Source organism: Phascolarctos cinereus, unplaced genomic scaffold (assembly GCF_003287225.1).
Source record: "Phascolarctos cinereus isolate Bilbo 61053 unplaced genomic scaffold, phaCin_HiC Scaffold_4;HRSCAF=312, whole genome shotgun sequence".
NCBI lineage: Eukaryota > Metazoa > Chordata > Mammalia > Diprotodontia > Phascolarctidae > Phascolarctos > Phascolarctos cinereus.
The window spans coordinates 677,656,936-677,684,830 of record NW_027555847.1 but is presented as its reverse complement, the minus strand read 5'-3'; the positions used below and the strand labels follow the sequence as shown (position 1 = coordinate 677,684,830).

The 27,895-nt window shown below is 51.0% G+C and overlaps 2 protein-coding genes across 3 annotated transcripts; both read right to left on the bottom strand.

Moving 5' to 3' along the window:
* Window positions 1-1,203: 1,203 nt before the first annotated feature.
* Window positions 1,204-3,377, bottom strand: GDF1 (growth differentiation factor 1). The gene is given in 4 exon segments (XM_021008848.2): window positions 1,204-2,179; window positions 2,904-3,159; window positions 3,161-3,274; window positions 3,276-3,377. Coding segments are annotated over 4 exon segments (1,290 nt in total). The 3' UTR covers window positions 1,204-1,361.
* Window positions 3,378-3,742: 365 nt separating this feature from the next.
* CERS1 (ceramide synthase 1) lies at window positions 3,743-27,811 on the bottom strand. Of its 2 annotated transcripts, XM_078154146.1 has the most exons (8): window positions 27,301-27,811; window positions 20,953-21,163; window positions 10,669-10,828; window positions 9,779-9,959; window positions 9,205-9,366; window positions 8,858-9,005; window positions 3,955-4,103; window positions 3,743-3,832 (listed from the first exon to the last, which is right to left on the bottom strand). In XM_078154146.1, exons 3-8 carry the CDS (start codon window positions 10,781-10,783, stop codon window positions 3,790-3,792), a joined length of 798 nt encoding a protein of 265 aa, XP_078010272.1. In that variant the 5' UTR covers window positions 10,784-10,828; window positions 20,953-21,163; window positions 27,301-27,811; the 3' UTR covers window positions 3,743-3,789. The 2 variants fall into 2 exon arrangements, with proteins under 2 accessions (XP_078010272.1, XP_078010273.1); XM_078154147.1 differs by lacking the exons at window positions 20,953-21,163; window positions 27,301-27,811 and adding an exon at window positions 15,538-16,039.
* Between the last annotated feature and the right edge of the window lie 84 nt (window positions 27,812-27,895).

Genomic DNA, 27,895 nt, shown 5'->3' with positions numbered 1-27,895 from the left:
ATATTGGGCTTAGACAGACTTCCTGTGAATTCCTCCTGAGATGAATGGGAAGGGGAGGCAGGAAATGTGGGCTTGTTGTGGCCCAGCTTCACAGAGCTCTTCCATCTTTTACCACTCCTGACCATACCCATGTCCAAACCCTTTTTATCTCGTTGTGTGAGCAGAGACCATTTCTGACCAGAAGGGGGAGCACTTTAGAAAGGGAGAAGAGAGGCTCAGGTCCTTTTTTCTTCCCCTGTGTCTGGGAGCAAAACTCACTCAACTCTTGAATGTTCCTCTCCCCACCTCCCCTATCGATCTAGTCGAGTGGGCTGTTTTTAAAATTTGTAACCGACTCGTGATTGATTAAAAGTAGTAGCAGCTACTACTATTTGAGTCCCTAAATTATAATCACCCACAGGATTTTTTCTTCCTTTTCTAAAAAGATGGGTTTTCCAGAGTAGACCAGAGGCACAGACTTGAACCATTCAATTAACAGTCATCCCCCATGTTAAGAGCTATTTACAAGCCTTAACAAACATTGGGAGAACCAGTTGCTTTCAATAGAATTGATCGATTAAGCACAAGTTATTAGGATTTGCACATACAACCACAAAAATACAGTCCCAATGTGACCAAGCAGAATAAAGGTATGTTAGTTGAGTCTGGGATAGGGAAACTGCAATCTTTGTCTGCTGTCCAGCCCAGGTGCTGGGAACCCAGCTTGGCAGGCATTTGAGATTACCTGTGTGGCTTCAGCAAGTCTTCATTGCTTAAGAGGGGAGGGGGCAGGAGGGCTGGTTTAGATGACTTCTAAGGGCAATTCCAGCTCTTCCATCAGATTGAAGATAAGAAAACACACCTGCCTAACCCCTGGGAGTCAGAGGGGCCAAATATTGATTCTTCTCTGCCCTCTGGTTTCCCACAGCCTTTCACCTGGCCTCTGCAGACCTTTCCCCAGGGGGCTTCCAGGCACAGGAGAGAACAAGCATCACATTGTGAGAACCTTTTGCCTTCCCCTGATTGTGTTAAGAGGATTGGGTCTGGGTCTGCCTTGGTCTCCAGCCTTCCTCCCCACCAGGGAGGGAGTGGGGTATGGGTCAAATGAACGCTGGAAGAGAGTTAACCAGTGGTTCACCTGGAGGCAGGTCACTCTTGAGAGCCCTAAGGTACCTTAGGTTTTATGAACTGAAAAGCTCGACTCCAAAAAGTCTTCAGGCTAAGTCAAACCAAACCAAACCCAGTAGTTTTATTAGTCAGGTTTTAAGGATACACACAGGGGGCAGGCCCGAACACACCAGATTCCCCTCTAGGGGATCCCCTCTGGCAGGAAGGGAGGGACTCCAGGTGCTCTTCCTTGCCCTTGGGAACCCAGGCTCCCATCATCGGCACCCACACTCATCAACCACCATGTCTTCATAGTGCCGAAGGACCACATTATCACTGTTGTCATAAAAGAGCACAGAGATGGGTGACAGCTTCACGGGGACACAGCAGGGTGGGGGTGTTGTGGCTGGAGCCACTGAATGCATCAGGGATTGCATGACAGCGTGGTTCAAACTGGAGATCTTGGTGGCAGTGGGGAAAAAGCAGTGCCCTTGACAGTAATTGGCCATGAAGCCTCGGGGGGCAATGATCCAATTGTGCCAGCCCACTTCCCGGAAATTGATGTAGAGCCGTCGAGCCTTACAGGGAGGGTCGGGGCTGTCCGGAGGGGCCAGGTAGGTTGCTCGGCGCTTCCTGGAGGTGGGCTGGCATAGCTGTGGGTCAAGTGTCACCACCAACAGGGACGCCTCTAGAGAATGCCCCAGTTTGGTACACAATCCTTGAGGCAGGTCACTGTCTCCACCAGGCAACATTTCCAATACTAGGCTCAGGTTCTGGGGGAAGGTGGAATTCCCCAACTGGCCCAAGGCCAGCATGTCAAAGTAGAGGGGATCATGCAACGTGGGCACTGTCCGCCTCAGCAGGACCTCTCGCTGGTGCCAGTGCAGGGGCTGACCCCACAGCCGGAGGCCCTGGGCATAGGACAGGCTCAGCTCCCAGTTCTGGGCAGGGGCAAGGTTTCCAGGGGCACCAAAGTTCAATTCCAGGCGGACTAGTGTCAGCTGCTCCTTAGGGTCTAGGAACGAAAGATTGAAGAAAAGGGGCTTCTCCAGGCATAGGGAGCCCAAGGCTGGCTCTGGTGGGGCAGAGGCACCTACGGGCCAAAGTATTAGGTGAGGCTGGGGAAAGCTCTGCAGAGCTCCCAATCACCCTTGCCCACCTCCCCATCCTCAGAAGCTAGCCACCATTCAGAGATCTTCCATAAACTAATTGGAGTCATAAGAAGTGGGTTCAGGTTGGCCCTGTGACCTTGGACTGATGTGAGGGGCGATTATTATGCATGGATGGCCCCCAATGGTCAGAAATAGTATCGGGCTCAAGTTACAAGGAAGCAACTTCCTACTTAATTTCTGTATGGGGCAGTGGCCCTGGAGTGAAAATGAAAATAGGTCAGGAAGCCCGGGATTCAAGCTGTTCCCAGGGCCACTTACAAGGTGAATTGCTTCCTGGCTCCCTCTCTTCCTTGCAGGGAAGGGAGAGTCTTTGCCCTGGAGGAAGGGACAGCAGATACTGACCCAAACCCAATGCTGTCCTTGGGATCCCCGCTCCCCAGATGGAAAGGAAAGGGATGGAAGAGCTGGCCTAGGAGGTCCAGGACCTCCGGTGTTGTGAACAGGGAGGGGGCAGTGAAGCCAGGTCCCCTCCCCGCCCCAAAGAACAGATAGAATACCCCTCCCCCTAGTAGATTGGGGGAATTGAGGCAGCCCAGGCGGGGGCTGGCCTTCTTAATCCCAACTCCCTAGTATGCAGCGTCCTTCCCTCCCAGTCGGGGACTGGGGCGGTGGAAGTGGACACATCCCGCATGCCCCCTAATTTACCGCCATCGAGGACGTGCCGAACGATGTTCCCGGGGACTCCCAGCTCCTCCACGTGGCAGGGCAGGGGCTGGGGCTCCTGGGGCATTTCTGGCCCTGTGCTCTCAGACCCTTGGGTCTCTGCAGCCTCTGGGCCCCTTCGGAAGAGCCGCCACATGACTGAGGGGACGGGACGGGTGGGAGGGGGCCCTGGGCGCGGACTCAGCCCCAGGGTCTGGAGCAGGGCACTGGCTTGGGGTGAGAGGGTGCCAGACGGGGGGTTGGGTCAAACCAGGTTGGGGCAAGGGCAGGAGAAGGGGAAGGAGCAGGAGCCAGGGCAGAGGGGAGAGAAGCTGCAGACACCGCATCTTCCACAAAGCCACAGGACGGAGGGCGGGCCGCTGTCCAAGCTCCTGCTCTGGGCTGCCTTATAGCCCCGGGCATCCCTGGGGGCTGCTGGCACCCCGGGGCGAAGGCAGGAGGGGCTTGGCCCACCATTGGGCAGGGAGGTGCGAGAGCGCTTCACCCCTTAACCCTTTCCTGCTCAGAAGGCGGGGTGGGGGGCAGTTTGCTCACAAGGCTGGTGAGAGGAGGGGGGCGGGGAAAAGGTCACCGTCTCCTTGCTCCCAATTCCACACTCCAGGGGACCTTCCTGCCCTCAAAGCCGCCAGCGGATGCCGCCTCACGAATTCCCGGAGGTGGGATTAAGGTGGGGTGGGGGAAAAATCTCCCCTTCCCCCTCAATTGGTCCAGTCCCCAAAATAGAGTCCCCATCCCCAAAGTGCCTGGGGACAAGCCGGGGATGGGCAGTGGGCTCTGGGGTTTTGGAGCGGGGAGGGGCCCGATAAGGGGAAGGGGGCACTAGATGGGAACTGGAGGGAGGGGGGGGTCCCCAGGGGTCTGCAGCCCCTCAGAAGCGCTTGTCCTTCACCAAACCATTCCTCAAAGGCTTTCTGGAGGGGGACAAAGACAAAGGGGGATCAGAGCTCCTCCCCCACTCTTCCCGCCTGGGCCCGCCCCCAGCCCCAATTTCCTTCCCATCCTGCCCCGGTCGGAGGGGGCCATCGTCACTCACTCTTCTTTCCAGGGCTTGGGGGTAGGGGGGTTGCCCTCTTTCCCAGAGGGCAGGGTCCGGAGGCCCTCATCGGCCTCATCATACTCCCGCACGTCGCTCACCTCCCGGACCTGGCCCGTCAGCACCTTGGTAGCAAACACCACTATGTACTGGGGAAGGGCAGAGACAGACAAGGGCGCAAAGATGAAACTCACCCCAGCATCCCTCCTCCATCCCGTGGCCTCCCACACCATGGGGGGCGGGGCTCAGAATCTGGGATTTCAGGGCGTGGGGAAACCCCACCGCAGAAACTAACTCTTTGAGTTGGCCCAGGGTTCCACAGGTTAGTGGGTGTCAGAGGCATCTTCTGGTGTCCAAGGCAGGCCCCGAGGAGCAGCTGGTGGGCCAGAAGTCCAAAAAAACCCGAGTTCAAATGTGACCGCGGACACATAGCTGTGTGACCCTGGGCCAATCACTGCTCCTGTTTGCCTCAGTTTCCTCACCTGTAAAATGGGGCTAATAATAGCACTCCCTCCTTTGTTGTGAAGAATCAACGAGATACCATTTGTAGAGCATTTAGCAAATATGATTAAATATTTATATGATACATGTATTATTGTATTTGCCTGGCACACAGTAGGCACTATAGAAATGCTTCCTTCCCTCCTCTACTCCCTTAGCCCTTGATTCTACTCACAGGAAACCTTTAGGCGACAGGTAATACAGGACCCTGACTCCTGCCTTCCTGAAAGCCCCTTTCCTCTCCCCCTGGACAGACTTCAATGACTCCCCCTAGCCCTCTTTCTCTTCTCTTGGCCTTAGTTTCCTGTAAGATGAAGAATGTGGGGAAAGACCTCTGGCTCTGACCCTGGGATCCTAACCTGACTCATCCTGGCATTCAGCCGTCACTCGTTCAGTCACGTCTGACTCTTCATGACCCCATGTGGGGCTTTTTGGGCAGATATGCTGGAGTGCTTCGCCACTTCCTTCTCTAGCTCATTTTACAGATGAGGAAACTGAGGCAAATAGCGAGTGCCTGAGGCTGGATCTGACTCAGGAAGATGAGTCTTCCTGACTTCAGGCCCGATCCCCTGTGCACTGCACTGCCCGGCTGCCCCAGTAACAGACTCAGATACTAATAACAGTGTTTACAATGAAAGCATTCAGATAGCACGCTAATGGTTCTGCTTCTGTCTATTATCTCATTTATCATTGTGATCTTCACAACAGCCCTGGGAGGCAGGTGCTGTGACTAACCCCCATTTTACAGGTGACACACAGAGAGGTTATGGTACTTGCCCAGGATCACACAGTAAGCTGAGGCAGCATTTGAACTCAGGTCTTCCTGGCTCCAAGGCCAGCTTACACACTGCACTACCTAGTGGCCCCGAAGGGATCAGACTTATTCTCCTTGACCCCATGGGGGAGAAATAGCAGCGATGGGAAACCTGGAGTTGGGACTGAGGTGATTAGCGACTGATTTGGGCTTGTTCAAAAGTAAAATGGGCTGTCTCGACAGGCAGTGAGTTCCCTGTCAGCACAGGTGTTCAAGAAAGGCTGCATGACGCCTAGCTGGAGCTATGTATGGTAGGTAAGGTGACTCCTGTTACAGTTCAGCCTCAGGCACAGGGCCTCGGAGCTCCTTTCCAGCTCAGTTATTCTACAATTCAGGCCCCTCCTGTCTTCCTCTGCTTTAGCCCTCTGCAAGCCTGGAGTGGCCTCCCCCCAATTCCTCCCCATCCTTTACAGTCAGGTCCTGGGGGTTCCCTGAATGGGGGGGGGGGAGTGTGGCCCCCCAGGCAGCCTTGGGAGCTGTCTCCCACGGCCAAGAGAGAGACAACCCAGAGAGGTGCTCATTTAAGAGCCAGGACCTCAGCCCCTAGCCCTGTGCTTGGCTCACTGTGCAACCCAGTCTGCGGCTGACTGCTCCCTCTCACAGCCTCAGTTTCCCTATATGTCAAATGGGAATAATAAGCCTGGCATTCTGACCTCACAGAGTAGGTCTCTGGCCGACATGTCTCATCCCCTTTATCTGACCCAACCACCCCCACTAGTTATCATCCTATCTATGGCCCAATTCTTTTAAGATTCCTCTAGAATCTGCTGCCACTTCCCTTCTCCTTCTTCTCGCTCTCTTCTTAATCCCTGACAAGCTGGCTTCCAGCCTCACCACCCCACTGAACTGCCTCTCTCCAAAGCTATCGATGATCTCAGCTGCCAAGCCAGCAGCCTTTTTTCAGTCCTCATTGTGCTTGGCCGTTCTAACTGCAGGTCCCTCCCCAACTGGCCCCACTGCTTCTCCTCCTACCTCTGCTCAGAGTCCTCATCTCCCATCTCCAGCCACCCATTGGGCATCTTAAACTGTGGGTCCCACTGACAGCTTAAGGCCAACGTGCCCAAAACCGCCCTCGTCATCTTTCTACCCAAACCCTCCCCTCTTCTCAACTTCCCCATCATCGTTGGGGCATCTCCAATGTGTCGCCTGGTCTTGTTGTTAACAACACCTCCTCCGATTCGGAGGAGACCACTTCACTGGGGTCTCCAGCCCTAGCCTGCAGGACGGGGGGGGGAGGCCTGCCTGCCGCTCAGCTGCCAAAAGTCTCCTCACTGGCTACTCGGTCAGCTGCGAGTCTCCCTATTACCTCCAGGAGCGAACAGAAAGGCCTCTAGCTTCTAAAGACCCCAGCCTTCTGGCTGGCCCCATGAGGGCAGAGACTCTCCCTCCACACCTCTGCCTCCTGGCCTCCCCGGCCTCTTAGAAGCCTCAGCTCCAAGTCCACCTTCCGCACGAAGCCTTTCCCAGGCCCTTCTTCCCCCTCCCGGCCCCCACCTTCAGGGCTCTTTCCTCCCCCTTCAAGACTGATGGCCATAGTATACTGTACAGAAGCACCTTGAGGGCAGGACCTGCTTCATTTCTGCCTCTGTAACCCCAGTCCCCGGCATACAGCGCTTATCGAATCCCTACTGAGTTGAAAATAGCCCTTGGAACTTTGGGCACAGAAGAGAAAAAGTACCTTCCTTCCTCCATTTACAGATGCTAAAGGATGCTTTTGTAAAACTGTCTCTGTCACAAGGGAAGAGTCACTGAAGGGAGGAGGGGAGAAGAGGGAGGCAGAAAATAGTAGAAATGAAAGTTATATAAAAACAAAAGAGACAAATTCACTTACTTAAAACATTACCCTAGGAGGGAAACAAGGCCAGGATTATTTCCCCCCCATCTGATAGATGGAGAAACTGAGGCTACCATATTCTCAGCCAGGGGTAGGGCCCTCTAGGTCCTTGGGTGCAGCCTTTTTAACTGAGTCCGAGTTTAACAGAACAAATCCTTTTATTAAAGGGATTTGTTCTATGAAGTTTGGATGCAAAGGGCCACACTTGAGGACCTAGAGGACCACCTGTGGCCTGGAGGCTGCAGGTCCCCACCCCTGGTTCACCCAGCTAGCTGCTGAGTGTGAGAGCCAGGCCTCCTACCCCAGTCTCCACACCTCCCAAGCCAGGCCTCTCTGAAGGAGCATGCATTTTTGGAGCCTAGCCTTTGACAGGCTTAGCCACAGGACATCCTGAGTGCCAGGTCCCCAAGCTTCCCCTGCTGTGCCCTGGGTTCAAATCCTCTCCCGCTATTTACTAGCTGTGGAACCACGGACCAACCCTCCATTTCCTTATCTGTAAAGTGGTCTTGTAATGCCTACATCGCAGGGCTTTGTTAACCCTAGAGGTCTAAGAAAATGTGAACCAATGTTATTCACAGGTAGCAATGAACTGGATTTGGAGTGAGGAGCCGTGGGTTCAAATCTTGGCTCTGCCACTCGCTAGGGGGCACCATGGTGCACTGGGTGCTAGGCTTAGAGTCTAAAATCCAGCCTCAGGCATTAGCAGCTGTGACCTTTGCCAAGTCCCTTACCCTCTGTTTTCCTCAGTTTCCTCATCCATAAAATGGGGATAATAACAGCACCTCCCTCCCAGGGCTGTTGTGCCAATCAAGTGAGATAATAATTGTAAACTGATTATCCCAGTGCCTGGCACGTAGTAAATGCTACATACACGTTAGCTGTTATTCTTATTAGCTGCGTGACCTGAGGTTACCCTTTCTTCCTTTGGGCTTCACTCCTACTGGTGAGCAATCAGAATGATTGACACTTATGCTGCTCAAAAGCAAAGTACTTTTATAGGAATGATCCCGCTGGATCCACCCCATCCATCCTCTGGGATGGGTGCTATTATTATTTCCATTTCACAGATAAGAAAACTGAGGCTCAGAAAGCTTCTAAGCGGTAGCCGGCTTCAAAGATGAGATTTGAACTCAGCACTCTCCCCACTCACTACACCACCCCTACCTCTCTACTAGCAGGTGCCTTTTACCTCTCAATTGTACTATTGTCAGAAAAACAGAGCAACGGCCAGGCGGTGCAGTTAATGGCGCACTGGGCCCAGAGTCAGGAAAACCTGAGTTCAAATCATTCCTCGGACATTTCTTCGCTGTGTGACTCCGAGCAAGTCACTTAGCATCTGTCTGCCTCTGCTTCCTCATTTATAAAAAGGGGACAATAAGAGATCTCCCTCCCAGGGCTGTTGGGAGGGGCGAATGAGATGATAATAACAGCAATGACAGCTGACATTTACTAGGTGCCAAGCACTAAAGTACTATATAAATTACATAAGAGCATTTAGATACTTTTTTATTCTTAATGTTTAAATACTATATATGGCTAGAATTTACATCAGATAACAGCATTTTTATTTTACATGTGAATATATAATTCTCTATATGTAAAATGACGGTCAGGCTTCTGAAGAAGTGTTACCATTGCCCTATCCTTGGCTGCCCTGTCCCCGAAAGATGGCTCACCCATTCCCCTGCCCCCCACGGCCCTTCTCCTCCCCTTGGCCCCAGCTGGAGCCAGACCCACCCTCCCCCAAGGCTCACCAGAAACCAGTAGATATTCATGAGCAAGAGGGTGAGCAGCAGGGCATTGAAGAAGAAGTAGAAGGGGATGTCGGGGACGGAGAGCAGGCTGCAGTGACACGTGGCATACAGCACTTTGAGGGGAAACCAATAGAGTCGGAACCAGAACCTTGGGGGGGAAGGCCGAGAGCACAGACGGGAGGAGGGTCAGGGAAGCCAGGCGGCTGAAGCAACCCACCTGACGTCCCACGGCTGAACAAGCAAGAGGGAAGGGAGGGGAGGAAGCCTTTGGCCCACAAGTCCTCCCACCGCCCGCGGGGCACCTGCCTGGCCTGGCCAACCTCCAGCGCAGCCAGGGCCCCACTCACCAGCTGAGGCTGAAGCTGACACAACCCACGTCCGACATGAGGTCGTTGAGCCGGTGATAGACGCCCCCTCGGAACTTGAAGTAGACGTTGAGCTTAGTGAATTCTAGCTGGACATCATTGATGTCATGGAGGAAGAGAACAAGGATGCCCACGTTGTGGTACCTGGTGGGGTGGGGATGGTCAGGGATGTCAGAGCTGGGAGGGCCCTTAGGACCCGGGATGTCAGAGCTGGGAGGGCCCTTAGGACACAGAATGTCAGGGCTGGGAGGGCCCTTACGACACGGGATGTCAGAGCTGGGAGGGCCCTTAGGACCCGGGATGTCAGAGCTGTGAGGGCCATTAGAACACAGCACGTCAGAGTTAGGACTTTAGAAGCTGTCTGCTCAAATTCCACCATCCCAACTATTTTATATGAGGGTGAATTCAGGCTTAATGAGGCCAAGTGCCCAAGGTCACACCGCGTCAATGGCAGAGCTGGAACTTGAATTCACAGGCCTGAGGACTGCGATGTTGTGGCACCACAGACCCCAGTGAGGGCAGAGGTCGGTACTATAGGGAAGAGGGTGACACTGACCTGAAAGCGTAGGAGAAGACGATCAGAATAAGGGTAACAACATGATGCAAGAGCATGACCACCGAGTCCTTTCGCCAGGCGTCCATGTAGAGGGTAGCATAGATGGAATGCCCGTAGAAGCCGCCCTGCAGCAGATAGGCCATGGCAATGTCCCTGGGCACCTCCATGCCTGGCTTCCAGTCTGCAAAGGAACAGTCACCTCTCTGACATCCGCTTCCCAAAGCTCCTTCACAACCAAAGTCTTATTAAAACTGCTCATCAGGCAGGATTCACCCCATTGTGCTTAATTTCCCCAGGACACAGAGAAGTGAAGGGACTCCCTAAAGGTCACACACAACTTCTGGCCAGAAGCTGCAAGTGTCCCCACTCCCCCACCTACCTGAGACATACAAGCAGGGATCTGTCTGTGAACTGACAGGATGACCCCTACGTAGTTTCCAGGATAAAATCAGAAGTTCCCTTCACAGTCTCTGCTAGAAAACCTCACCTCGTGCAGGCAGCCTTCCCTGACTTACCTCTCACCCAACTCCCCAGCTATGCCATGTACAAAATCTGCTCTAAGCTGCATCCTCTGAATACTTTTGTTACTGTTGTGTCTCCTATCTCCCCCTCACGGAGCAGGGGGGACCCTCTGGAACAGAAGCTGTCCTGCCTCCTTATATAAGAGGTCCCCCAGGGCAGGTGTCTCTCCCCCCAGATTAGGGCGTCCCTCCAAGGACAGCATCATCTTTCCTTCCTTCTCTTGCTATATACTCACTCAGTACAGGGCTGTATGTGCATATGCATTTGCACGCCAGTGCGAGGATGTGGGGGTGGGGGTGGGGGGTCGAGGAGTGGCTGAGAGGGATGGTGACCTTACAGAGGGAAGAGGAAACTGTCTCTGGCCCTACCATAGAAGACAGAAGGTGGGTCGTGGAAAAAGGGATAGTTGGTGCCAAATAGCAGGTAAGCGCTATAACCCCAGGCTGTGGAGTAGAAAAGGAATTTCCAGGCACTCTCTGGCATCTTGGCAGCATCTCTGGGTTGCAGTTGGCACCATCTGGCCAGCGGCTGTGGAGGAAAAGACGGCAAGATTGAAAGGCATCCCACAGACTCCCACAGAAGCACTGCCCAGGGCCAGGGCTGGTAGAAAGAACACTGGATTAGATCATTATAAGAATATGAAGCCTAATTCTGTTATCTAACATGACGTAGGCTAAGTGGCTTTCCCTCTGTAGGCCTCAGTTTCCTTAACTACAAATGGGGATAATAAAACCTGCACCACCTGGCAAAGTAGCTTTGAGGTTAGAACATGGACCTGCCCTTTCAGTCCGACTATAGGTAAGTCTCACTTCCTGTGTCTCAGTCTTAAGCTCCTCATGTGAAAAAATAGGGAAGACAGACTAGGTGATTTCTAAGGTCTCCTTAGCTCTGAACCCTGTGAGTTTAAAAGGCCCTGAGGCCTGCTGGACACAGGCCCTCCATGCCCAGACAGACAGCACAGGTTCCCTTCTGGCTCCTTGGCATAAGGTCCTCTGGGCCTCCTCTGGATCAGCCTGCTGCTAATTAACCCCTTCCCCAACAGGGTTACCCAGATTGGTCCAGACAGGGATAGAGCTGAAGTTTGGGGGGTCAGAGAGAAGAGCAATGTGCCCACAGTCCCTGAAGCAGCCAGGATGGCAGTCAGCCTTAGTCACATTCGCTTACTCCACCACCCCGATTCCTGTCCCCAGCTCCAGCCAGCTGACCCTGGGGCAGTAACAGAGCTGAGGCCCTACTAGACAATCCCCAGTCTTCTTCCTCTCTCCCTCCCTCCCTGATCCAACCCACACTCTTAGCTAAACTTAGACCCCAGCTGTCTGGATGTAGGTAAAAGAGACAGAAGAAGGGATTGGGAGGAGAAAGGACACAGGGTGGAGAAGAACAGAGGATGGGGATTGTGAGGATGAATGAGGGTACAGGGGACCCATGGAGGAGAGAATTGGGGGGAGGAAAAAGGAGGGAAGAGGGGTGTAAGAGGGAGATGGGGATGGATGGAGACTGCTGGGTTGTGAGTGCAATGGCAGTGGTGGGGAAGCAGGGTGACTTCTTCACATGGGCACTAAGCCTGGCTCCACTGAGGCTAGCCTTCCAAAGGGAGGTGTCCCCAGGCTTTGGGGTGGCCTATAACCAGGACCACAGATACTTTGGGCTCCAGAAGTAACCCTTGGCCCTGCCCTCCACCCCATCCCTAACATTTCCACAGAAGTGGAAGGGGGTACCAGAGTGGGGAGATGTTGCCATGGTGACAGGAGAGGGACTCTCATTTCCCCTGGCAACAGGGCTGAGGAAGCCCCTCCCAGGCTGGTTCCTGGAGGGAGGTGCTGTCGTCTCTGCTCTTCATTCAGGTCCGGGCTCCCCTTCCCCCACACCACTTTCTCCACCACCCTAGGGGAGTACTGGGAGGGGCCTGTCCAGCTCCTCTGCCCTCTTTCAGACCCGGTCTCCTCCAAATTTGCTCCCCCTCCCACACACCCAGCCACCTCTGCCCTCTGGGCACCATATTAATTGTTCAAGGTCCTACAGGCTTCTGTTCTGGGAGCCACATTTTAGGAAGTATGTTGTCAGGCTGGGGATGCTCTCAGAGGACAGGGTCACAGAAATAAGCACAGGCTAGTTAGACCCTATTCTGAGGAGGCCATCAGGGTGAGGAGGGGAACAGAAGAGACAAGAAAGGAAGGTGAAACAGTCTGGGGGTGGAGCGGGGAGAAACCCATCCCTGGGTTCAAGTCTTGGACTGGCTATCATGGAGGGAGTTACTTTGCTCTCCTTGGCCCTGAGAGTACAACCAGGCTCAATGGGAAAGGAAGGTAGTTACCTACCTGAAGGGCAGATTTAGGCTGGGATTTGAAGGAAGAATTTCAAAACTGCAACTACCCCAGAGGGGAATGGGCTATCGCAGGGAGCCCAGTCCCCAAGTGTCTTCAAGCAAAGGTTGGGTGACCACTCCTTTGGTGAGGTGGAGAGATTTCCAGTTCAGCTACAGATTGAATTAGATGGGCTCTATGCCCCCTTCTAATCCTGCCTGCTTTACTCCCTCCTATAATAGCTAGCATTTATATAGCACCTACTACATGGCTCCTCCTATATGAGAATCTAAGGGTAGTAGGTAAGGCAGGCACATGGGAGGGCCCAGGAACCGGGGACCCTGATCCTGAGTCTCATCCTCCCTATTCCCTCAAAAGCTGTTCTCTTGAGGCCTCAGCTTTCCCCAGCTACAAAATGGGAGAACAAAGCTGTTCTATCATCATAGGTGGGAAGTAACAGGGCCCCAAGTAGGGATGGCCATCTCTAGAGACATAGCTCAGAGTACAGACCTTCCTGAATGAAAGTCAGGGAGGCATGGGAAGGGCAGACCCTTTCCAACCCGAGGAAACCTGGCTTTATAGATTCTGAACCTGGTGCCTCCCCATAACACTGAAATCCCTGAAGACAACAGAGAGAAAAGAAATATTGTTCCAACAAATTCTGGAGCTCCTGTGTCAGTAGCTGAGGGTCAGGACTAGTCAGGGAAGGATCAGATGTGCTGGCCAGAGCAAGGACGATGCATCATCTCTGGATCTCAGTGATCCAGGCCACGTCTGCCAGTTTATCCCCTGCCTCCAGCTTGGGGGGAGTCTGCCAGATGTCACGATGCCTACAAGCTTGAGATGAGTCAACAATGTGACCCAGCAGTCCAAAATGCTCATTCAATCTTAGGCTCCATTAATAAGCACAGTGTCTATAAGGAGGGGGAGGGGGAGAAAGGGAAGAGGGCAGAGACTGCCCTCTACGACTTGCTCTGAACAAAGGACCCATCTGGAGACTCAGGTCCAATGCTGAGCATCCCATTTTAGGAAGGACATTGATAAGTGGAAGTCTGTCCACATGAGGGGCAACCAGAAAGATGAGGGCACTCTGGACTGGTGAAAGAAGGAAGGATATTTAGCCAGGAGAAGAAAAGACACAGGGCAGAGGTTCCTAAGCTTTTGTACGTATGTCATGGTTCCCTTGGGCCTTCAGTCTGGTAAAACCTATGGATTCCTTTTCAGAATCTTGGTTTTAAATGCAAAAATAAATAAATAAATGAAATGCACAGGATCACAAAGGGAAACCGATTCTATTAACATTCAATCATCAAGATATTTTAAAAAAACAACAACAATTTCATAGCCTTTAGTTTAAGAACCCCTGAATATCTGAGGTGCAGCACAAGACAGCTTCCTTCAAATACAACAGAAATGGATTAGACCTGTTCTACTCAGCCACACAGGTTAGGGGTGCAAGTTGCAAACATAAAGAGAAACATTCCCAACACTGAAAGCTTCCCCCAAATAGATGGGGGCTGCCTTAGGAGGTTCCCCATCCCTGAAGGCTTCCAAGTAGAATCTAGATGAGTAGTGGTAGAGGGGGTATTCCTGTTCAGGAAGGGAGAAGGTGGCCTGGGTGCCCTGAAATTATCGTTTTCTCCGCCTGAGCCTATGTATGTATGGAGCTAAGAAAGAAGGCTGCAGCCAGACCCAAGCTAGGAAGAGGAGGGGGTGTGGGGTCTGACTCAGGGCTTACTGAGTCAGAACAAGGACCCCTTCCCAGGGGGTCCTCCTAGCAAGCTGACACTATGTCCCATGTCCTGGGAACACAAGGGACAGTTTCTTCCCTGGTAGAGAATGGCCCCATTGTTAGGGTCACTGTATGCCCTAGCGCCTCCCCCCATGCTGTTTCCCAGGCTGGTTCCTGCCAAGCCCCTAGACAGTAGGGGGGCGGGGGGCGGGGGTGGTAGAGGGGTGTAAATCTCTCTACACTAAGAGCCAAGACCCAGGGGGCTGTGGGATGGTTCAGGGCCTGGAGTCTGCCCCATGAAGGGGCCTGCCTAGCTCGTACACCCTTCTCCAGCCCCTCCAGCAGACCTAGGAGGGAGGAAGCCCAGTCTCGCTCCCTCTAGCTCAACACCAAAGGGCTGGGCGACAGGTCACAGGGATGAGGAGGCCTGCACTCCTCCCAGTCCACTGCAAGCAAGGGAGGGTCGGCGCCCGCGTCTTGGGTCTGACCTCGGGGAAGCACCTGACACCGGCCCACCCGCCGGAGCTCCAGCAGTCACCTTCAGAGGGCGCCGCAGGGCGGGGGCCCCCACTCGCTGCTCTCCAGCCCGGCCCCATCCCTACGATTCTCCCTCTTCCCTCGGGCCCTTCCCACACAGGCCAGACCCGGCTCCCATTCCGGGCCGCAGCACAGCCCGGTCTGGCCAAGCGTGCCCCCCCGGTCACGTGACCCTCTCCTCTCCTCTCCCCGTCCCCAGCGCACACGGGGAGCCACATGTCCAGGGCTTCTCCTCGCTCAATCCCCGAGTCGCCTTCTCTCTCCCCCGCCCCCGCGTCTGTCCTCCGTCTACCCCCGCCCCGGGGGTGCCTGCACCTGCGCACATAGCAGCCTCCTCCCCCCGCAGCCCCCTCCCGGCTTGGCCTGAGCCCCGCCCCTCACGCCACGGCAGCCCCCTCCTCGGCCAGGCCTGGGCCGCGCCCCTCAGGCCCGGCAGCCCCCTCCCCACCCGGCCCGGGCTCCCAGCTCACGCCCAAGCCCCCTTCCTGGGGCAAACCGTTCCCCGTCCGGCCTGAGCCCCAACTCCCACCGGCCTTACCCGCTCCTGGGCCTGGCCTACGCCCCCTCCCCTCCCCGCTGTCCGGCCGGCGCCCCCTCTCCTGCCCTCCCCTCCCCGCTGCCCGGCCCGGCCCGCGCCCCCTCCCCTCCCCGCTGTCGCCACTGACCCGAAAGAGGCGGGCGGCGGCGGCTTGGCGCAGCGCGGTCCAGGCGAGGCCGGCCAGCAGCAGCAGCAGCAGCTCGGCGGCGGCCAGGTGCGCGTGCTGGGCCCAGCTCCGGCGGCTCCGCTCCCAGCCACAGTCCGCACAGCCCCGCGCCGCGTCCAGCAGGCTCCGGTAGCTCCGCTGCAGCAGCTGCGCGTAGCCCGGCATGGGCTCCGGCCCGGGCCCCGGCGCCATGCCTGCCCGCTGCCCCCGCCGCCGGGCCCGCGGGGGACCCTCGCCCGGCTCCTGCCCGCTTGCCCGCCTGCCTGGCGCGCACGTCACCCACAGCGGCAGGGAGGGGAGAGGAGGACGAGGAGGAGGAGGAGGGGAGGGGCCCCGCCGGCTGTCTCGGGGCGGGGGGAGGAGGGTGGCCAGCACCGAGGGGGAAGAGGAGGGGGGGAGGTGCCCTGCGGGCCGCTGGGGCAGGAGGTGGGGGTGAGGGTGGTAGGAAGAGCAGGGTGGGCAGCACCGCGAAGGAAGAGCAGCTGGGGGAGAAGGAAGAGGGAAGGCGCAGGCTCCGCCCCCTGCCCCGCCCCCTGCCCCGCCTGTATGCTCCCCAAAGTGGAGGGTGGCGACCCGTACACAAACTAGCTACTGCCACTACCCTTAGAAGCCCCCTTTTCCGACGGGGAAACTGAGGCCAAGAGAGGGGAAAGCGCTTGGCACAAGATCACACACAGTGACTAGAACCTGGGACCCCCGGGTCCCAAACCAGACGAGCTGTCTTCAGACCCTCTTTTTCCCCATTCCCGTCCGACACACGGGAGAGGGGGCTGCAGTCTTATCCCTTGTGGCCATCGGAATAGTCCAACAATGAAATGGGCAGCCTCGGAGGTGATCCTCAACTCTTTGCAGGGGTCCAGGCAGGGACTGGATAACCACCACCACCCCCTTTCCCTGCCGCCGGTCAAACGCATTCCTACATGGGGCGAGAGATGACCCTCCGTGAAGGAGGGTGGCAGGACTCGGGGCTCTTTTCTTCTCGGGCAGCTCTGGGTTCAGAACCAACCATCCTGGGGTCCTCCAGGCTCTGAAAGACCATCCCATCCATTTGGCCCCCTCTGACTCAGGAGAAGAAAGGAGACAGGGAAAAAGCAGAAAAGTTGCAATAAACAAGGCAGCTCCCTTCCTCTTTCTTGGGGCCATTTTGCCTTGAATGGTTGGGACTCCTGTGGCCCAGGCTTTCCTTGGGGGATTTGAGCCAAAGAGGGGTCTCAGAGATGCCATTACCCACTCTGCCTCTTCACCATTTCTCTCCAATATATACTACCGGGATAACTCAGTGCCACTATACCTCCCAAAGAAGTCAAGTGACTTGTCCAAAGTCATCATTTGAACCCCAGACCTCTGAATCCCAAGTCCAGAGCTCTTTACACTCTTCCATACTACCTCTCATCTAGTTCCATCTCTCTCCTCCTCCCCTCCTCAGGATTTCCCACTTGACAGCCTCTTTGGCATGAGGGTTCTCCCCAGTTCCAACCTCCAAATTCAAAGGCTCCAAAGGTGAGTCTACCTAGACAGAGTCTAGCCCTGGGCAAATCTGACTTGTTTTCATTTTGGCCTTCCAAACAAGCCAGAGATCAAGGAACTAAGTCAGGAGCTGATCTGTGAGCTGAGCAGTGAGGGGAACTGGAGGTTCTGTTAGGGCTGCGAGCAGGGGAAAGAGGAGGTGGGCAGCCAGCCTGTTTTACAAGAGTCAGAAACCATCCCACCTCTTCTAGTGCTCTAGAAGGATGATGCTTACAGTGAGTCCATCCTGCTTCCTCATTTCTCCAGTTGAAATTACCAAGAAATGAAGACCAAGCTGTTTTACCGGAATGAATGAAATTACAGATTAAATGCAGATTAGGTGCCAGATTACTAAATACTGGGGATAGAAACTCTAGCAAGCCAGATAGTCCCTGCCTTCAAGGGCTTTGCATTCTAATAGGGGAAGATAACATATACTAGAATTTTGAGTAGTACTGATTTGATTACAGTTTTCTGAGCCAAAGTTAGAAGTTGTTGGAGAACAAAAGGTCAGGAAGGGAAAGAAAGAGGAGGGGAGCAGAGGTGAGGAGAGAAGAGGGAAGAAATTTATGAAGATGAGTCTGCGTTTTAACTTGGTAGCATGAATGCTCACCAGTAAGAAGCCCTGGGTCTCCCAGCAGGAGCTTGAAGTGCTGAGTTGAAGGTGTAGAATTGTAACTCTCAGCAGACAACTTCCTTATTACCTCCATTAGAATGATTTCAAAATCTTCCCACTTCATCTCTCTGCTTAATATAATGGCCAACATATTCTACCTCCTTGTTTCTCTGGTTCACAAATTGAAAGTTGGAAGGGCCTTGGCCACCCGATCCAGACCCCTCACGTTATGAAGAAATGGACGCCCAGAAAAGAGATGTGATTGACCCAGGGTCCCACTGGTAGTGACGGTTGATTACAAATCCTGCATTCTCTCCAGTGTGCCATGCTACTTCTATTAGGAGGGTTCCAAACCATCCTACTTCCTCAGTTCTCTAGTTGAGACCCAAAGGAGTCTCAATTGACTTCTCAGTAAGAGGCCCGCAGTTAGGGTCTGAGCCTAGACCAGACTTACCCAGAGCCAGGGAAATGAGAGAACGCACATAGGACAGGAACAAGTGTTCCCTCCCCTCAGTTTTTCCCAGAGTACCTCCCATTTGCCTGTATCCCGACATTCAACATGAATTTCTTAACGTCTACCACGCACCAAGCACTTTGCTAGGCTTTTCAGATACAAAGATGAAAGTTCTTTGGAATTCTCCATCACACCCTCCTTTCCCAGGAAACTTGTCTTTGGGAAATCTCATTATTCAGCAAGATTGAATTTGCCTGGTTCTCACATCTTTTCAGTACCCTTTGACTGGAAGAGCAGGGCTATGGGCTCCAGGGCCTCTCTTTAAAGAGGAGGCTCAGTACAATTTTTCTCCCTATTTCCCACCACACATCTTTGGAATTCTCCATAATAGCCCCCCTTGATGGCTTGCCTTCCCCCCCTTTTCAGCATCCTTTTGTGTGTCTTCTTCCTCCATTAGATTGTAAATTCTTTGAGGGCAGGGGCAGTCTTTGTTTTTATTTGATTTGTAGCCCCAGTCCTTAGCACAGAGCATGGCACATAGCAGGCACTTTAAAAAAATTTTTGATTGACATAAAAGAGACAAAGTCTTTGCCCTCAAGGACCTTACATTCTACCTCTATTATACTGATTTGTATATGTGGGAGGCAGCTAGATGGCTCAGTCAATAGAGCACTGGATTGGAGTCAGAAAGACTTGAATTCAAATATGAACACTTAGTAGATGTGTGAACCTGGGCAGGTCACATCACTCCATCTGCCTCAGTTTTCTCATCTGTAAAATGAGCTGGAGAAGGAAATGGCAAACTATTCCAGTATCTCCACCAAGAAAACCCCAAATGGGGTCACGAAGAGTTGGACTGGAAACTGAAACGACTGAATGACTAACAACAAAGTATCTGTGGTATCCCTCTCCAAAGAGAATGTAGGTTTATTGAGGGAAAGCAGTGTTGCTGGTTTTGTTTCCCAGGGCCCTAACACATTGTGACTATGAAATAAATATTTGCCGAATGAATGGGGCCGCTCTTTTTAATGCCTAGAATGGCTCTTAGTCTGGCCAGGCTGCAGAAACTGAACCCTGTGGAGCCTCCCCCTCCCAGCAAAGTCTCAGCAGGAGGCCCAGTGGCATTCAAGAGTGGCCCCTTCCCAGCCTTTTCAGCTCCTTTCTTCTGGCTGGTTTTTCAGGGCTGAGGGGAGGGTTGCAGAAAGGGCCTTCCCCCCCAGCCTGGCCCTCTCTGCCTCCAGCTCACCCCTGGACTGTTTCAAAGCTCCTCTGGTCCCCTATCTGATTGGGTTAATGCTCCTCAGTAACAAGAGAGGTGCTCTCTGGCAAGTTCTCCTCAAATTTCTTTTCAGCAAAGACCCAGGCAGCCCTAGGGAGGGGCAGTGGTCAGTAGATGGACCTGTGGGAAGGCCCCAGCAAAATGACTGTGGAACTCATTCCTCTACCTTCTTGCAGAACACTTTTTGTCTGTTTACCACCAAGTCTAACAGTGTTTCAGCTCAGGGGTGGGCACTACCAGAGAAATAGGCTGGGCTGGGGAATGGCTGAATTTCACCATCATTGGATACTTTGGGAGAAGAAACACCAGCTTGCTTGTGAGTCAAGGCAGCAGAGGCTTTCTAGTGGGGCGGGGGGGGGGGTGTCGGGCCTGTGTCCCCCTGGATGTTTACAGCTCTAGTGTCTTTCCCTATCATGCCAGGCAGTTGGAAACTCAATGGACCCAACATAAACCTCTTTCATATTTCCCACAAGCACATCTTACAAAGGCCAACATTCATCCCAACAGCTGTTTGACCTAAACCATGTGGGGGCCAGGACTCCAGGCAGTAGGGCGCAGAAGGTTGAAGACAGGGCTGTCTGCTCAGGGACAACTGAGGGGGAGGGGGGGGGAGAACAGGAGAGTGGGTAGCCAGGACCATCTACTCAGGGCATAGAATTCTAAAACCTTGGATCTGGAAGGAATCTCAGAAGGCATCTGGTCTAAACCCTTCCCTAAGGAATGAATTCTTCCCCCTCTCTTACTATCCTGACAATAGTATTAACAAGTTGGCATTTATATAGTGTTTTAAGGTTTGCAAAGCACTTTAAAAATATCTCATTTGATCTTCAAATTCTATTATTCTCATCTCCATTTTATGGGTGAGAAAACTGAGGCAGATTTCACCAGGGTCATACCACAAGTAAATGACTGAGGCTGGATTTGAACTGTTTTTCCTGACCCCAGGGCCACCCTTTATGTTATCTCATTTGACAACATTGTTCAGCCTCTATTTGATTAGGAATAGAGGCAAAAACTTCATGTAGAGAGATGTTCCCTTTCTGGAACTAGTTCTAACCATCCCCCACTCCCCCCAACATAAATCCACACTGTTCCCCACCCAGTGTCCCACCCCACTGCCTTCGCAGGTACGGTAGCTGCTCTTTTGATTCCATTCCTGATAATCTTGCAGCCCAGATGCCACAGGCCCGTACACCCTCATTCTATGAAGAGCTTCCATTTGCTTCAGGGGACAGTCCTAGCTAATAATCTCCACTGAGGCCAGATCCACCCAGTGCCTTCTCACAAAAGACATTTTCATTACTGGCCACAGGCTGATCCTGCTAATGGCCAAGAGTCATCTGCCTTCTGAGCAGCTGTAAGCATCTGGCAAAAAGACGTTGGTGTTTCCTGAGGACACCTTCATTTGAGACAAACACAGTCTGACACTGCAGTCCTCGGTCCAGAAAGGATGGGATGAACATGCCATGTCACAATAGTAGGAAAAGAAAACTGGATTCAGGCTCCAGGTTGACCACTTACTAGTTTTGTGACCTTAGCAGGTCATGGGATCAGAATGGCCAATCAACTCCAGTGGCTTTCTGGTGCCTATGGGACAAAATGTCAACTCTCCTGTTTGGCTTTTAAGAGGCAGGTAGGTAGTAAGCTCAAACCCTTCCTCAGGAACTGATCTGTGCCTGTAGCTGCATGATTCTGGAAGAGTCACTTCATCTGTTTACCTCAGTTCCCTCATCTGTAAAATGGGGATAATAGACAAAGATCAGCTAAGATGGCAGAGTAAAGGCAGGGACTCACCTGAATTCTCCCCCAAACCCCTCCAAATACCTTTAATAAATGACTCTAAACAAATTCTGGAGCAGCAGAACCCACAAAAAGATGGACTGAAACAAATTTCCAGCCCAAGACAAGTTGGAAGTTGGAAGGAAAGGTCTGTTGCACCAAAGTGAGAGAGGAGCATAGGCCAGCATGCCAGCGCAGAGTGGGCCCCAGCAAACCTGGAGCAGGCCTCAGGGCAAATGAATCACTGGCAGCAGTGGAGGTTTCCAGACCTCTCAGCCCACAGATGCCAAAGACAACTTAGAAGTTCAGCAGGAAAGGTCTGTCCCACCTGGGTGAGAGTGGAGTGCAGTCCAGCACTGGCTGCACCAGCACAACCCTGGCCCCAGCAAACCAGGAGTAGGCCTTGGGAGGGACTGAATCAGCAGCAGCAGCAGCTGCTTCTGGAACTGACAACTGGTCAGGAGATTACAGGGGTCTCTGCTGGCACTGAGACAGAACTTTGTTGCTTCGCCCATGCTTGGATCCGAGTTGCAGTCCTGGGTGACAGTCCCAGGGCAAGGAGGGGCACTAGCACAGCAAAGCTTGTAGCTACAATGGAGGGGGTCCCTTCTCAGGGCAGAAAAGAATGCTTGCGGTTGCTCACAGACCACAGCACAGACCAGGAGAGGAATAAATACCCCCTCTTAGAGCATACCACCTTGGAAGAACTGAAAACATGCAGGTCCCTAGAGGTATCTCTGAAAACAGCGCACAAAATCTCTGAAGCCTGGGGCAATGTGCCCTCACCTTGGAAGCTGAGCCCTTCTTTACAAAGAGTTAAAAGTCAACTAATAGGCTGGGGAAATAAGCAAATGACAGAAAAAACTCTGACTATTGAAAATTACTATGGTGACAAGGAAGATCAAAACATACAATCAGAAGACAACAAAGTCAAAGCTCCTGCATCCAAAGCTTCCAAGAAAAATACAAATTGGTCTCCGGCAATGAAAGAGCTCAAAAAGGATTTTTAAAATCATGTAAGAGAGGTAGGATAAAAATTGGGAAGAGAGATGAGAGGGATGCAAGAAAATCATGAAAAATGAGTCAACAGCTTTGCTAAAGGAGACACAAAAAAATACTGAAGAAAATCACACCTTAAAAAACAGACTAGGCCAAATGATAAAAGAGGTCCAAAGACTCACTGAAGAAAATAATTCCTTAAAAATTAGAATGGAAAGAGCAAATGGAAGCTAATGACTTTATGAGAAATCAAGACACAATAAAACAAAACCAAAAGAATGAAAAAATAGAAGATAATGTGAAATATCTCGTTGGAAAAACACCTGAGGGGCAGCTAGGTGGCGCAGTGGATAGAGCACCAGCCCTGGATTCAGGAGGACCTGAGTTCAAATCTGGCCTCAGACCAAACACTTGACACTAGCTGTGTGACCCTGGGCAAGTCACTTAACCCCATTGCCTAGCCAAAGGAAAAAAAAAAAAGAAAAACACCTGACCTGGAAAATAGATCCAGGAGAGATAATTTAAAAATTATTGGACTTCCTGAAAGCCATCATAAAAAAAAGAGCCTAGACATCCTCTTTCAAGAAATTATCAAGGAAAATTGACCTGATATTCTAGAACCAGAGGGCAAAATAGAAATTGAAAGAATGCACTAATCACCCCCTGAAAGAGATCCCAAAATGAAAACTCTCAGGAATATTATAGCCAAAGTTTAGAGTTCCCAGATCAAGGAGAAAATATTGCAAGCAGCCAGAAAGAAACAATTCAAGTACCATGGATCCACAATCAGGATAACCGAGGATTTAGCAGCTTGTACATTAAAGGATCAGAGGGCTTGGAATATGATATTCCTGAGGGCAAAAGAATGAGGATTACAACCAAGAGTCACCTACCCAGCAAAACTGAGTATAATCCTTTAGGGGGGAAAATGGATATTCAATGAGATAGAGGACTTTCAAGCATTCCTGATGAAAAGACCAGAGCTGAATAGAAAATTTGACTTTCAAATACAAGACTCAAGAGAGACATAAAAAGGTAAACAGGAAAGGAAAATCATAAGGGACTTAGTAAGCTTAAATTGTTTATGTTTCTATATGGGAAGACGATATTTGTAACTCATAAGACTTTTTTCATTATTAGGGTAGTTAGAAGGAGTATATATAGATAGAGGGTATAGATGTGAGTTGAATATGAAGGGATGATATTTAAAAAAATAAAATTAAGGGGTGAGAGAGGAATGTAGTGGGAGAAAGAGAAAGGGAGAGGTAGAATGAGGTAAATTTTCTCACATAAAAGAGGCAAGAAAAAGCTTTTACAAAAAAGGTGAAAGAGGAGGGAGGGGAAGGGGAGTGAATCTTACTCTCTTTAGAATTGACTCAAAGATGGAATAACATCCACACTCAGTTGGGCATAGAAATCTAACTTACCCTAAAGGAAAATAGGAGGGGAAGGGGATAAGAGAAGGGGGAAGGTGATAAAAGGGAGGACAGATTGGGGAGGGGGTAGTCAGAAGAAAAACACTTTCGAAGAGGGACAGGGTGAAAGGCGAGAGAGAATAGAATAAATGGGTGGGAAGGGGAAATAGGATGGAGGGAAATAAGGTTAGCAATAGTAACTGTGAAAAAAAGTTCTGAAGCAAGTTTCTCTGATAAAGACCTCATTTCTCAAACACATAGAGAACTGAGTCAAATTTATAGAAATAAAAGCCACTCTCCAAGTGATAAATGATCAAATGATCAGTTTTCAGATGAAGTAATCAAAGCTATCTATAGCCGTGTGGAGAAATACTCTCACTCACTATTGACTGCAGAAATGCAAATTAAAACAATTCTGAGGTACTACCTCATACCTGTAAGACTGGCTAATAGAACAGAAAAGGTAAATGACAAATGTTGGAGGGGATGTGGGAAAATTGAGACACTAATGTACCATTGGTGGAATTGTGAACTGATTCAACCATTATGTAGAGCAATTTGGAACTATGCCCAAAGGGCTATAAAACCATGCACACCCTTTGACCTAGCAATATCACTAGTAGGTCTGTATCCCAAAAGAGATAAAATGTAAAAAGGAAAAACACATATATGTACAAAAATATTTATAGCATCTCTTTTCTGGGGGTAAAGAATTAGAAGCTGAGGGGGAAGCCCATCAATTGGAGAATGGTTGAACAGGTTGTGGTATGTGATTATTACAGAATACTACTGTACTATAAGAAATGATGAGCAGGAGGCTCTCAGAAACACCTGAAAAGACTTGCACGGGCTGATGCAAAGTGAAATGTACTGTGTACAAAGTAAAAGCAATATTGTAAGATGGTCAGCTGTGACTTGACTTAGCTATTCTCAGCAATACAACAGTCCAAGACAACTCTTGAAGGACTTACCATGAAAAATGCTATCCATCCCCAGAGAAAGAACTGATGGTGTCTGAATACATGAAGCATACTTTTTTTTACTTTATTTTTCTTGAGGCTTTTTTGTTTGTTTGTTTTGTTTTGTTTTGGGTCTATGTTTTCTTTTACAACATAACTATTATGGATATGTTTTGCATGACTACACATGTATAACCTATATCGAATTACTTGCCTTCTCAGTGAGGGGTGGGGGTGGGGAGGGAAGAAGGGAGAGAATTTGGAAGTCAAAGTTTTAAAAACAAATGTTTTTACATGTAACTGGGGAAAAACAAAATACTAAATTAAAGCAAAAAAAGGGGGGGGCAGGGCAGGGAATAATAATGGCATTTACCTCCCATGATTATTGTGAGGAGCAAATAAGATAACTAACTTATATAAAGTGCTTTACAAATCTTAAAGCACTATGTAAATGTTATTATCAAAGCCTCTTAAACCCTCTCTCTCCAGCCTCATTCTACATCCTTCCCTTCCTGCTGGACTCTAGTCCAGCCAAACTGCCCTCCTTTCAGTTCCTGGCACATGGCTTTCCCCAGCTCCTGGGCTTCCCATGTGGCCCCCTTTGTCAGGCTACTGCCATGTACCTGGCAGCTGCCTGGCATACCTCCCCCCACCCACCCTCTTTTCGGTTTTGGAACCAAATCAACTCTGCCAGTGTTCTTAGAAAGAGTGTCAACCTACTGTCCCAGTACTCCACACACCATCTCTGTAACCTTCCTGATAGCCCTGGTTATCATTTCCCTAGATGTTGTCTCTGCCTATGAGCTGACAAGCTCCTCAAGGGAAGGGACTGTCTGGCTTCACGTTTGCTCTATGTGCATTGTCTCCCCTGATACCAACTAAATTCCTTACGAGCATTTCATTTTTTTGCCCTTTTATCTGGCATACAGAAGGTACTTTATGTTTGTTGACTGATTGGATCTTTGAAATCATCTAATCAAGAATGTCTACTATGTACCACATACTATGCTAAGCACTAGGGATATGAACAAAGCAAAAACATGGTACCTGTACATCTTTGAGAGGCTCACAATCTAATAAGGGAGACAACAGGAAATGTTGGTAGGAAGGCACTGCCATGAAACGGGGCAGAGAAAGGGTGAAGATGAGAATACAGCTGGAGCTGGAAGAAAGCCAGGAGTCAGAGAGGAGCAGGGGGATTGTTCCAGATGTGGAGGACAGAGAGGAAATGAATGCAGTTGGGAAGTGGAGTGTCTTGTAACGCTGCTGAAGTACAGAACACATGGAACTGAGTAAGACAGAAGATGACCAGAAGAGTAGGAGAGAAGCAGGTATGAAGGACTTGGCTCCAAAAGCCAGATTTTGTATTTGATTTTGGAATAGGGAGCCATTGGAGTTGACTGAATCGTGGAAGGGTGGTTGGATTTGTGCTTTAGAAAGATCTATGTGAACACTAACGTATTGTTAGTGAAGTTATGAGCTGATCCAACCATTCTGGAGAGCAATTTGGAACTATGCCCAAAGGGCTATAAAACTGTGCATGCCCTTTGACCAGCAATAGGCCTACACCCCAAAGAGATCATAAAAAAAGGACCCACATGTACAAATACATTTATAGCGGCTGTTTTTGTGGTGGCAAAGAATTGGAAATTGAGGGGATGCCTGTCAGTTAGGGAATGGCTGAACAAATTATGGTATATGAATGGAATGGAATACTATTGTGCTGTAAGAAATGAGCTGGCAGATTTCAGAAAAACCTGGAAAGGCTTACATGAACTGACGCTGAAGTGAGCAGAACCAGGAGAACGTTATACACAGTAACAGCAACACTGTGTAATGATCACTTTTGATAGACTTAGCTCTTCTCAGCAATACAATGATCCAAGACAATCCCAAAAGTCTCATGAGAGAAAATGCTAACCACAACCAGAGAAAGAACTATGGAGTCCGAATGCAGATTGCTCTTTTTTTGTGTGAATTTTGCCCTTTCTCGTGGCTTTTCCCTTTTGTTCTGATTCTTCTTTCACAACATGACTAATGTGGAAATAGGTTTAATATGACTGTATATGCATAACCTATATCATGTTTCTTGATGTTTTGGGGAGGAGGGAGGGAAAGGAGTGAGAAAAAAATGTGGAACTCAAAATTTTATAAAAGTGAATGCTGAAAACTATCTTTACAGATAATTGGAGAAAATAAAATACTATTAAGTGGGAGGAAAAGATCCATGTAACAGCTCAGTGGAGGATGGGCTGGAGTTGGGAAAAACCTTGAGGTTGAGGATACCAGCTGGCAGGATATGGCCCACAGTCCAAGTGTGATGTGATGAATACCAAGACCTAGGTGGTGAGTGTCAGAGCAGAGAAACGAGGGGGCAAGAGAGATGGCAAGGTGGGCTGAATGGACAGGCCTTGACAACAGCTTGGATCTGAGGGGTGAGAGTAAGGAGGCCCGGATGACACCTAGATTGTGAGCCTGGGGGATGGGGAGGCATTACCCTTCACAGTAATAGGGAAATTAAGAGTAGGGGAGGGTTTGAGGGAAAGAGGAGTTCAGTTTCGGACACTTTGAAGATAGAGGTCACAAGAGAGATTAGGACTGGTTAAATAAATCTGAAAACCATCCAAATAGAGATGAGATAGAATCCATGGGAGCTCATGTGATCACTAATGAAATGGTATGGAGGCAGAAGAGGAGCCAGGGCAGTGTTGGGGTACCTGGGGTCAGCAGGTGGGACCTGGATGAAGGTTCAGCAAAGGATCCTGGGAAGGAGCATTCAGACCTTTCGGAGAACCCGGAGAGGAGTGTAACTAGAACTCAGAACAGAGACTGGAGGCGTCTAAGCTGCCCAGGGGTCGAGAAGGATCACCGGGCCTGCAGTCCTCAAGTTCTTCCCACTCTGAGTTTATTTCTTCACCAATAAAACTGTGGATAAATTACTCCTAGCCCCCAGCCCCTGCCAGGACTGGCTGAGAATCCACAGAGATCACAGATGTGAACAAATGTTCACTTTCAGGAATTCACACACGTAGAGCAATTAACACTCCCATCTGGCCCCCAAGAGATGGCAGACGCATCTCGGGGAGGGAGCACAGTGGGGCTCAGATAGCTGAGCTGGGGCTCACCCCACCCAGCAGCAGCTCTGGCAAGCATCATCCACAACTTTCACTTCTAGAGGAGAGGTTTCAGGGTGTGCAGCACAAGTGAGTGAGAGCCTCGCCCAGGGTCCCACAGGCAGGCGTGGGATCCCTGTTTGGCCTCCTTGGGCCCCAGGGACCCAGGCGGGGCCCTGACCCCCCACCATCCAAGGGA

What these genes read in the sequence shown, in the direction of transcription:
- CERS1 (XM_078154147.1), bottom strand. Translation starts at nt 15,768, where the DNA reads ATGGCGCCGGGGCCCGGGCCGGAGCCCATGCCGGGCTACGCGCAGCTG. An exon ending in GTCTTCTCCTACGCTTTCAG is followed by an intron (nt 9,367 to 9,778) that starts GTCAGTGTCACC and finishes CCACCCCACCAG; the next exon opens with GTACCACAACGTGGGCATCC. An exon ending in TGAATATCTACTGGTTTCTG is followed by an intron (nt 4,104 to 8,857) that starts GTGAGCCTTGGG and finishes GCCCTTCCCCAG; the next exon opens with TACATAGTGGTGTTTGCTAC.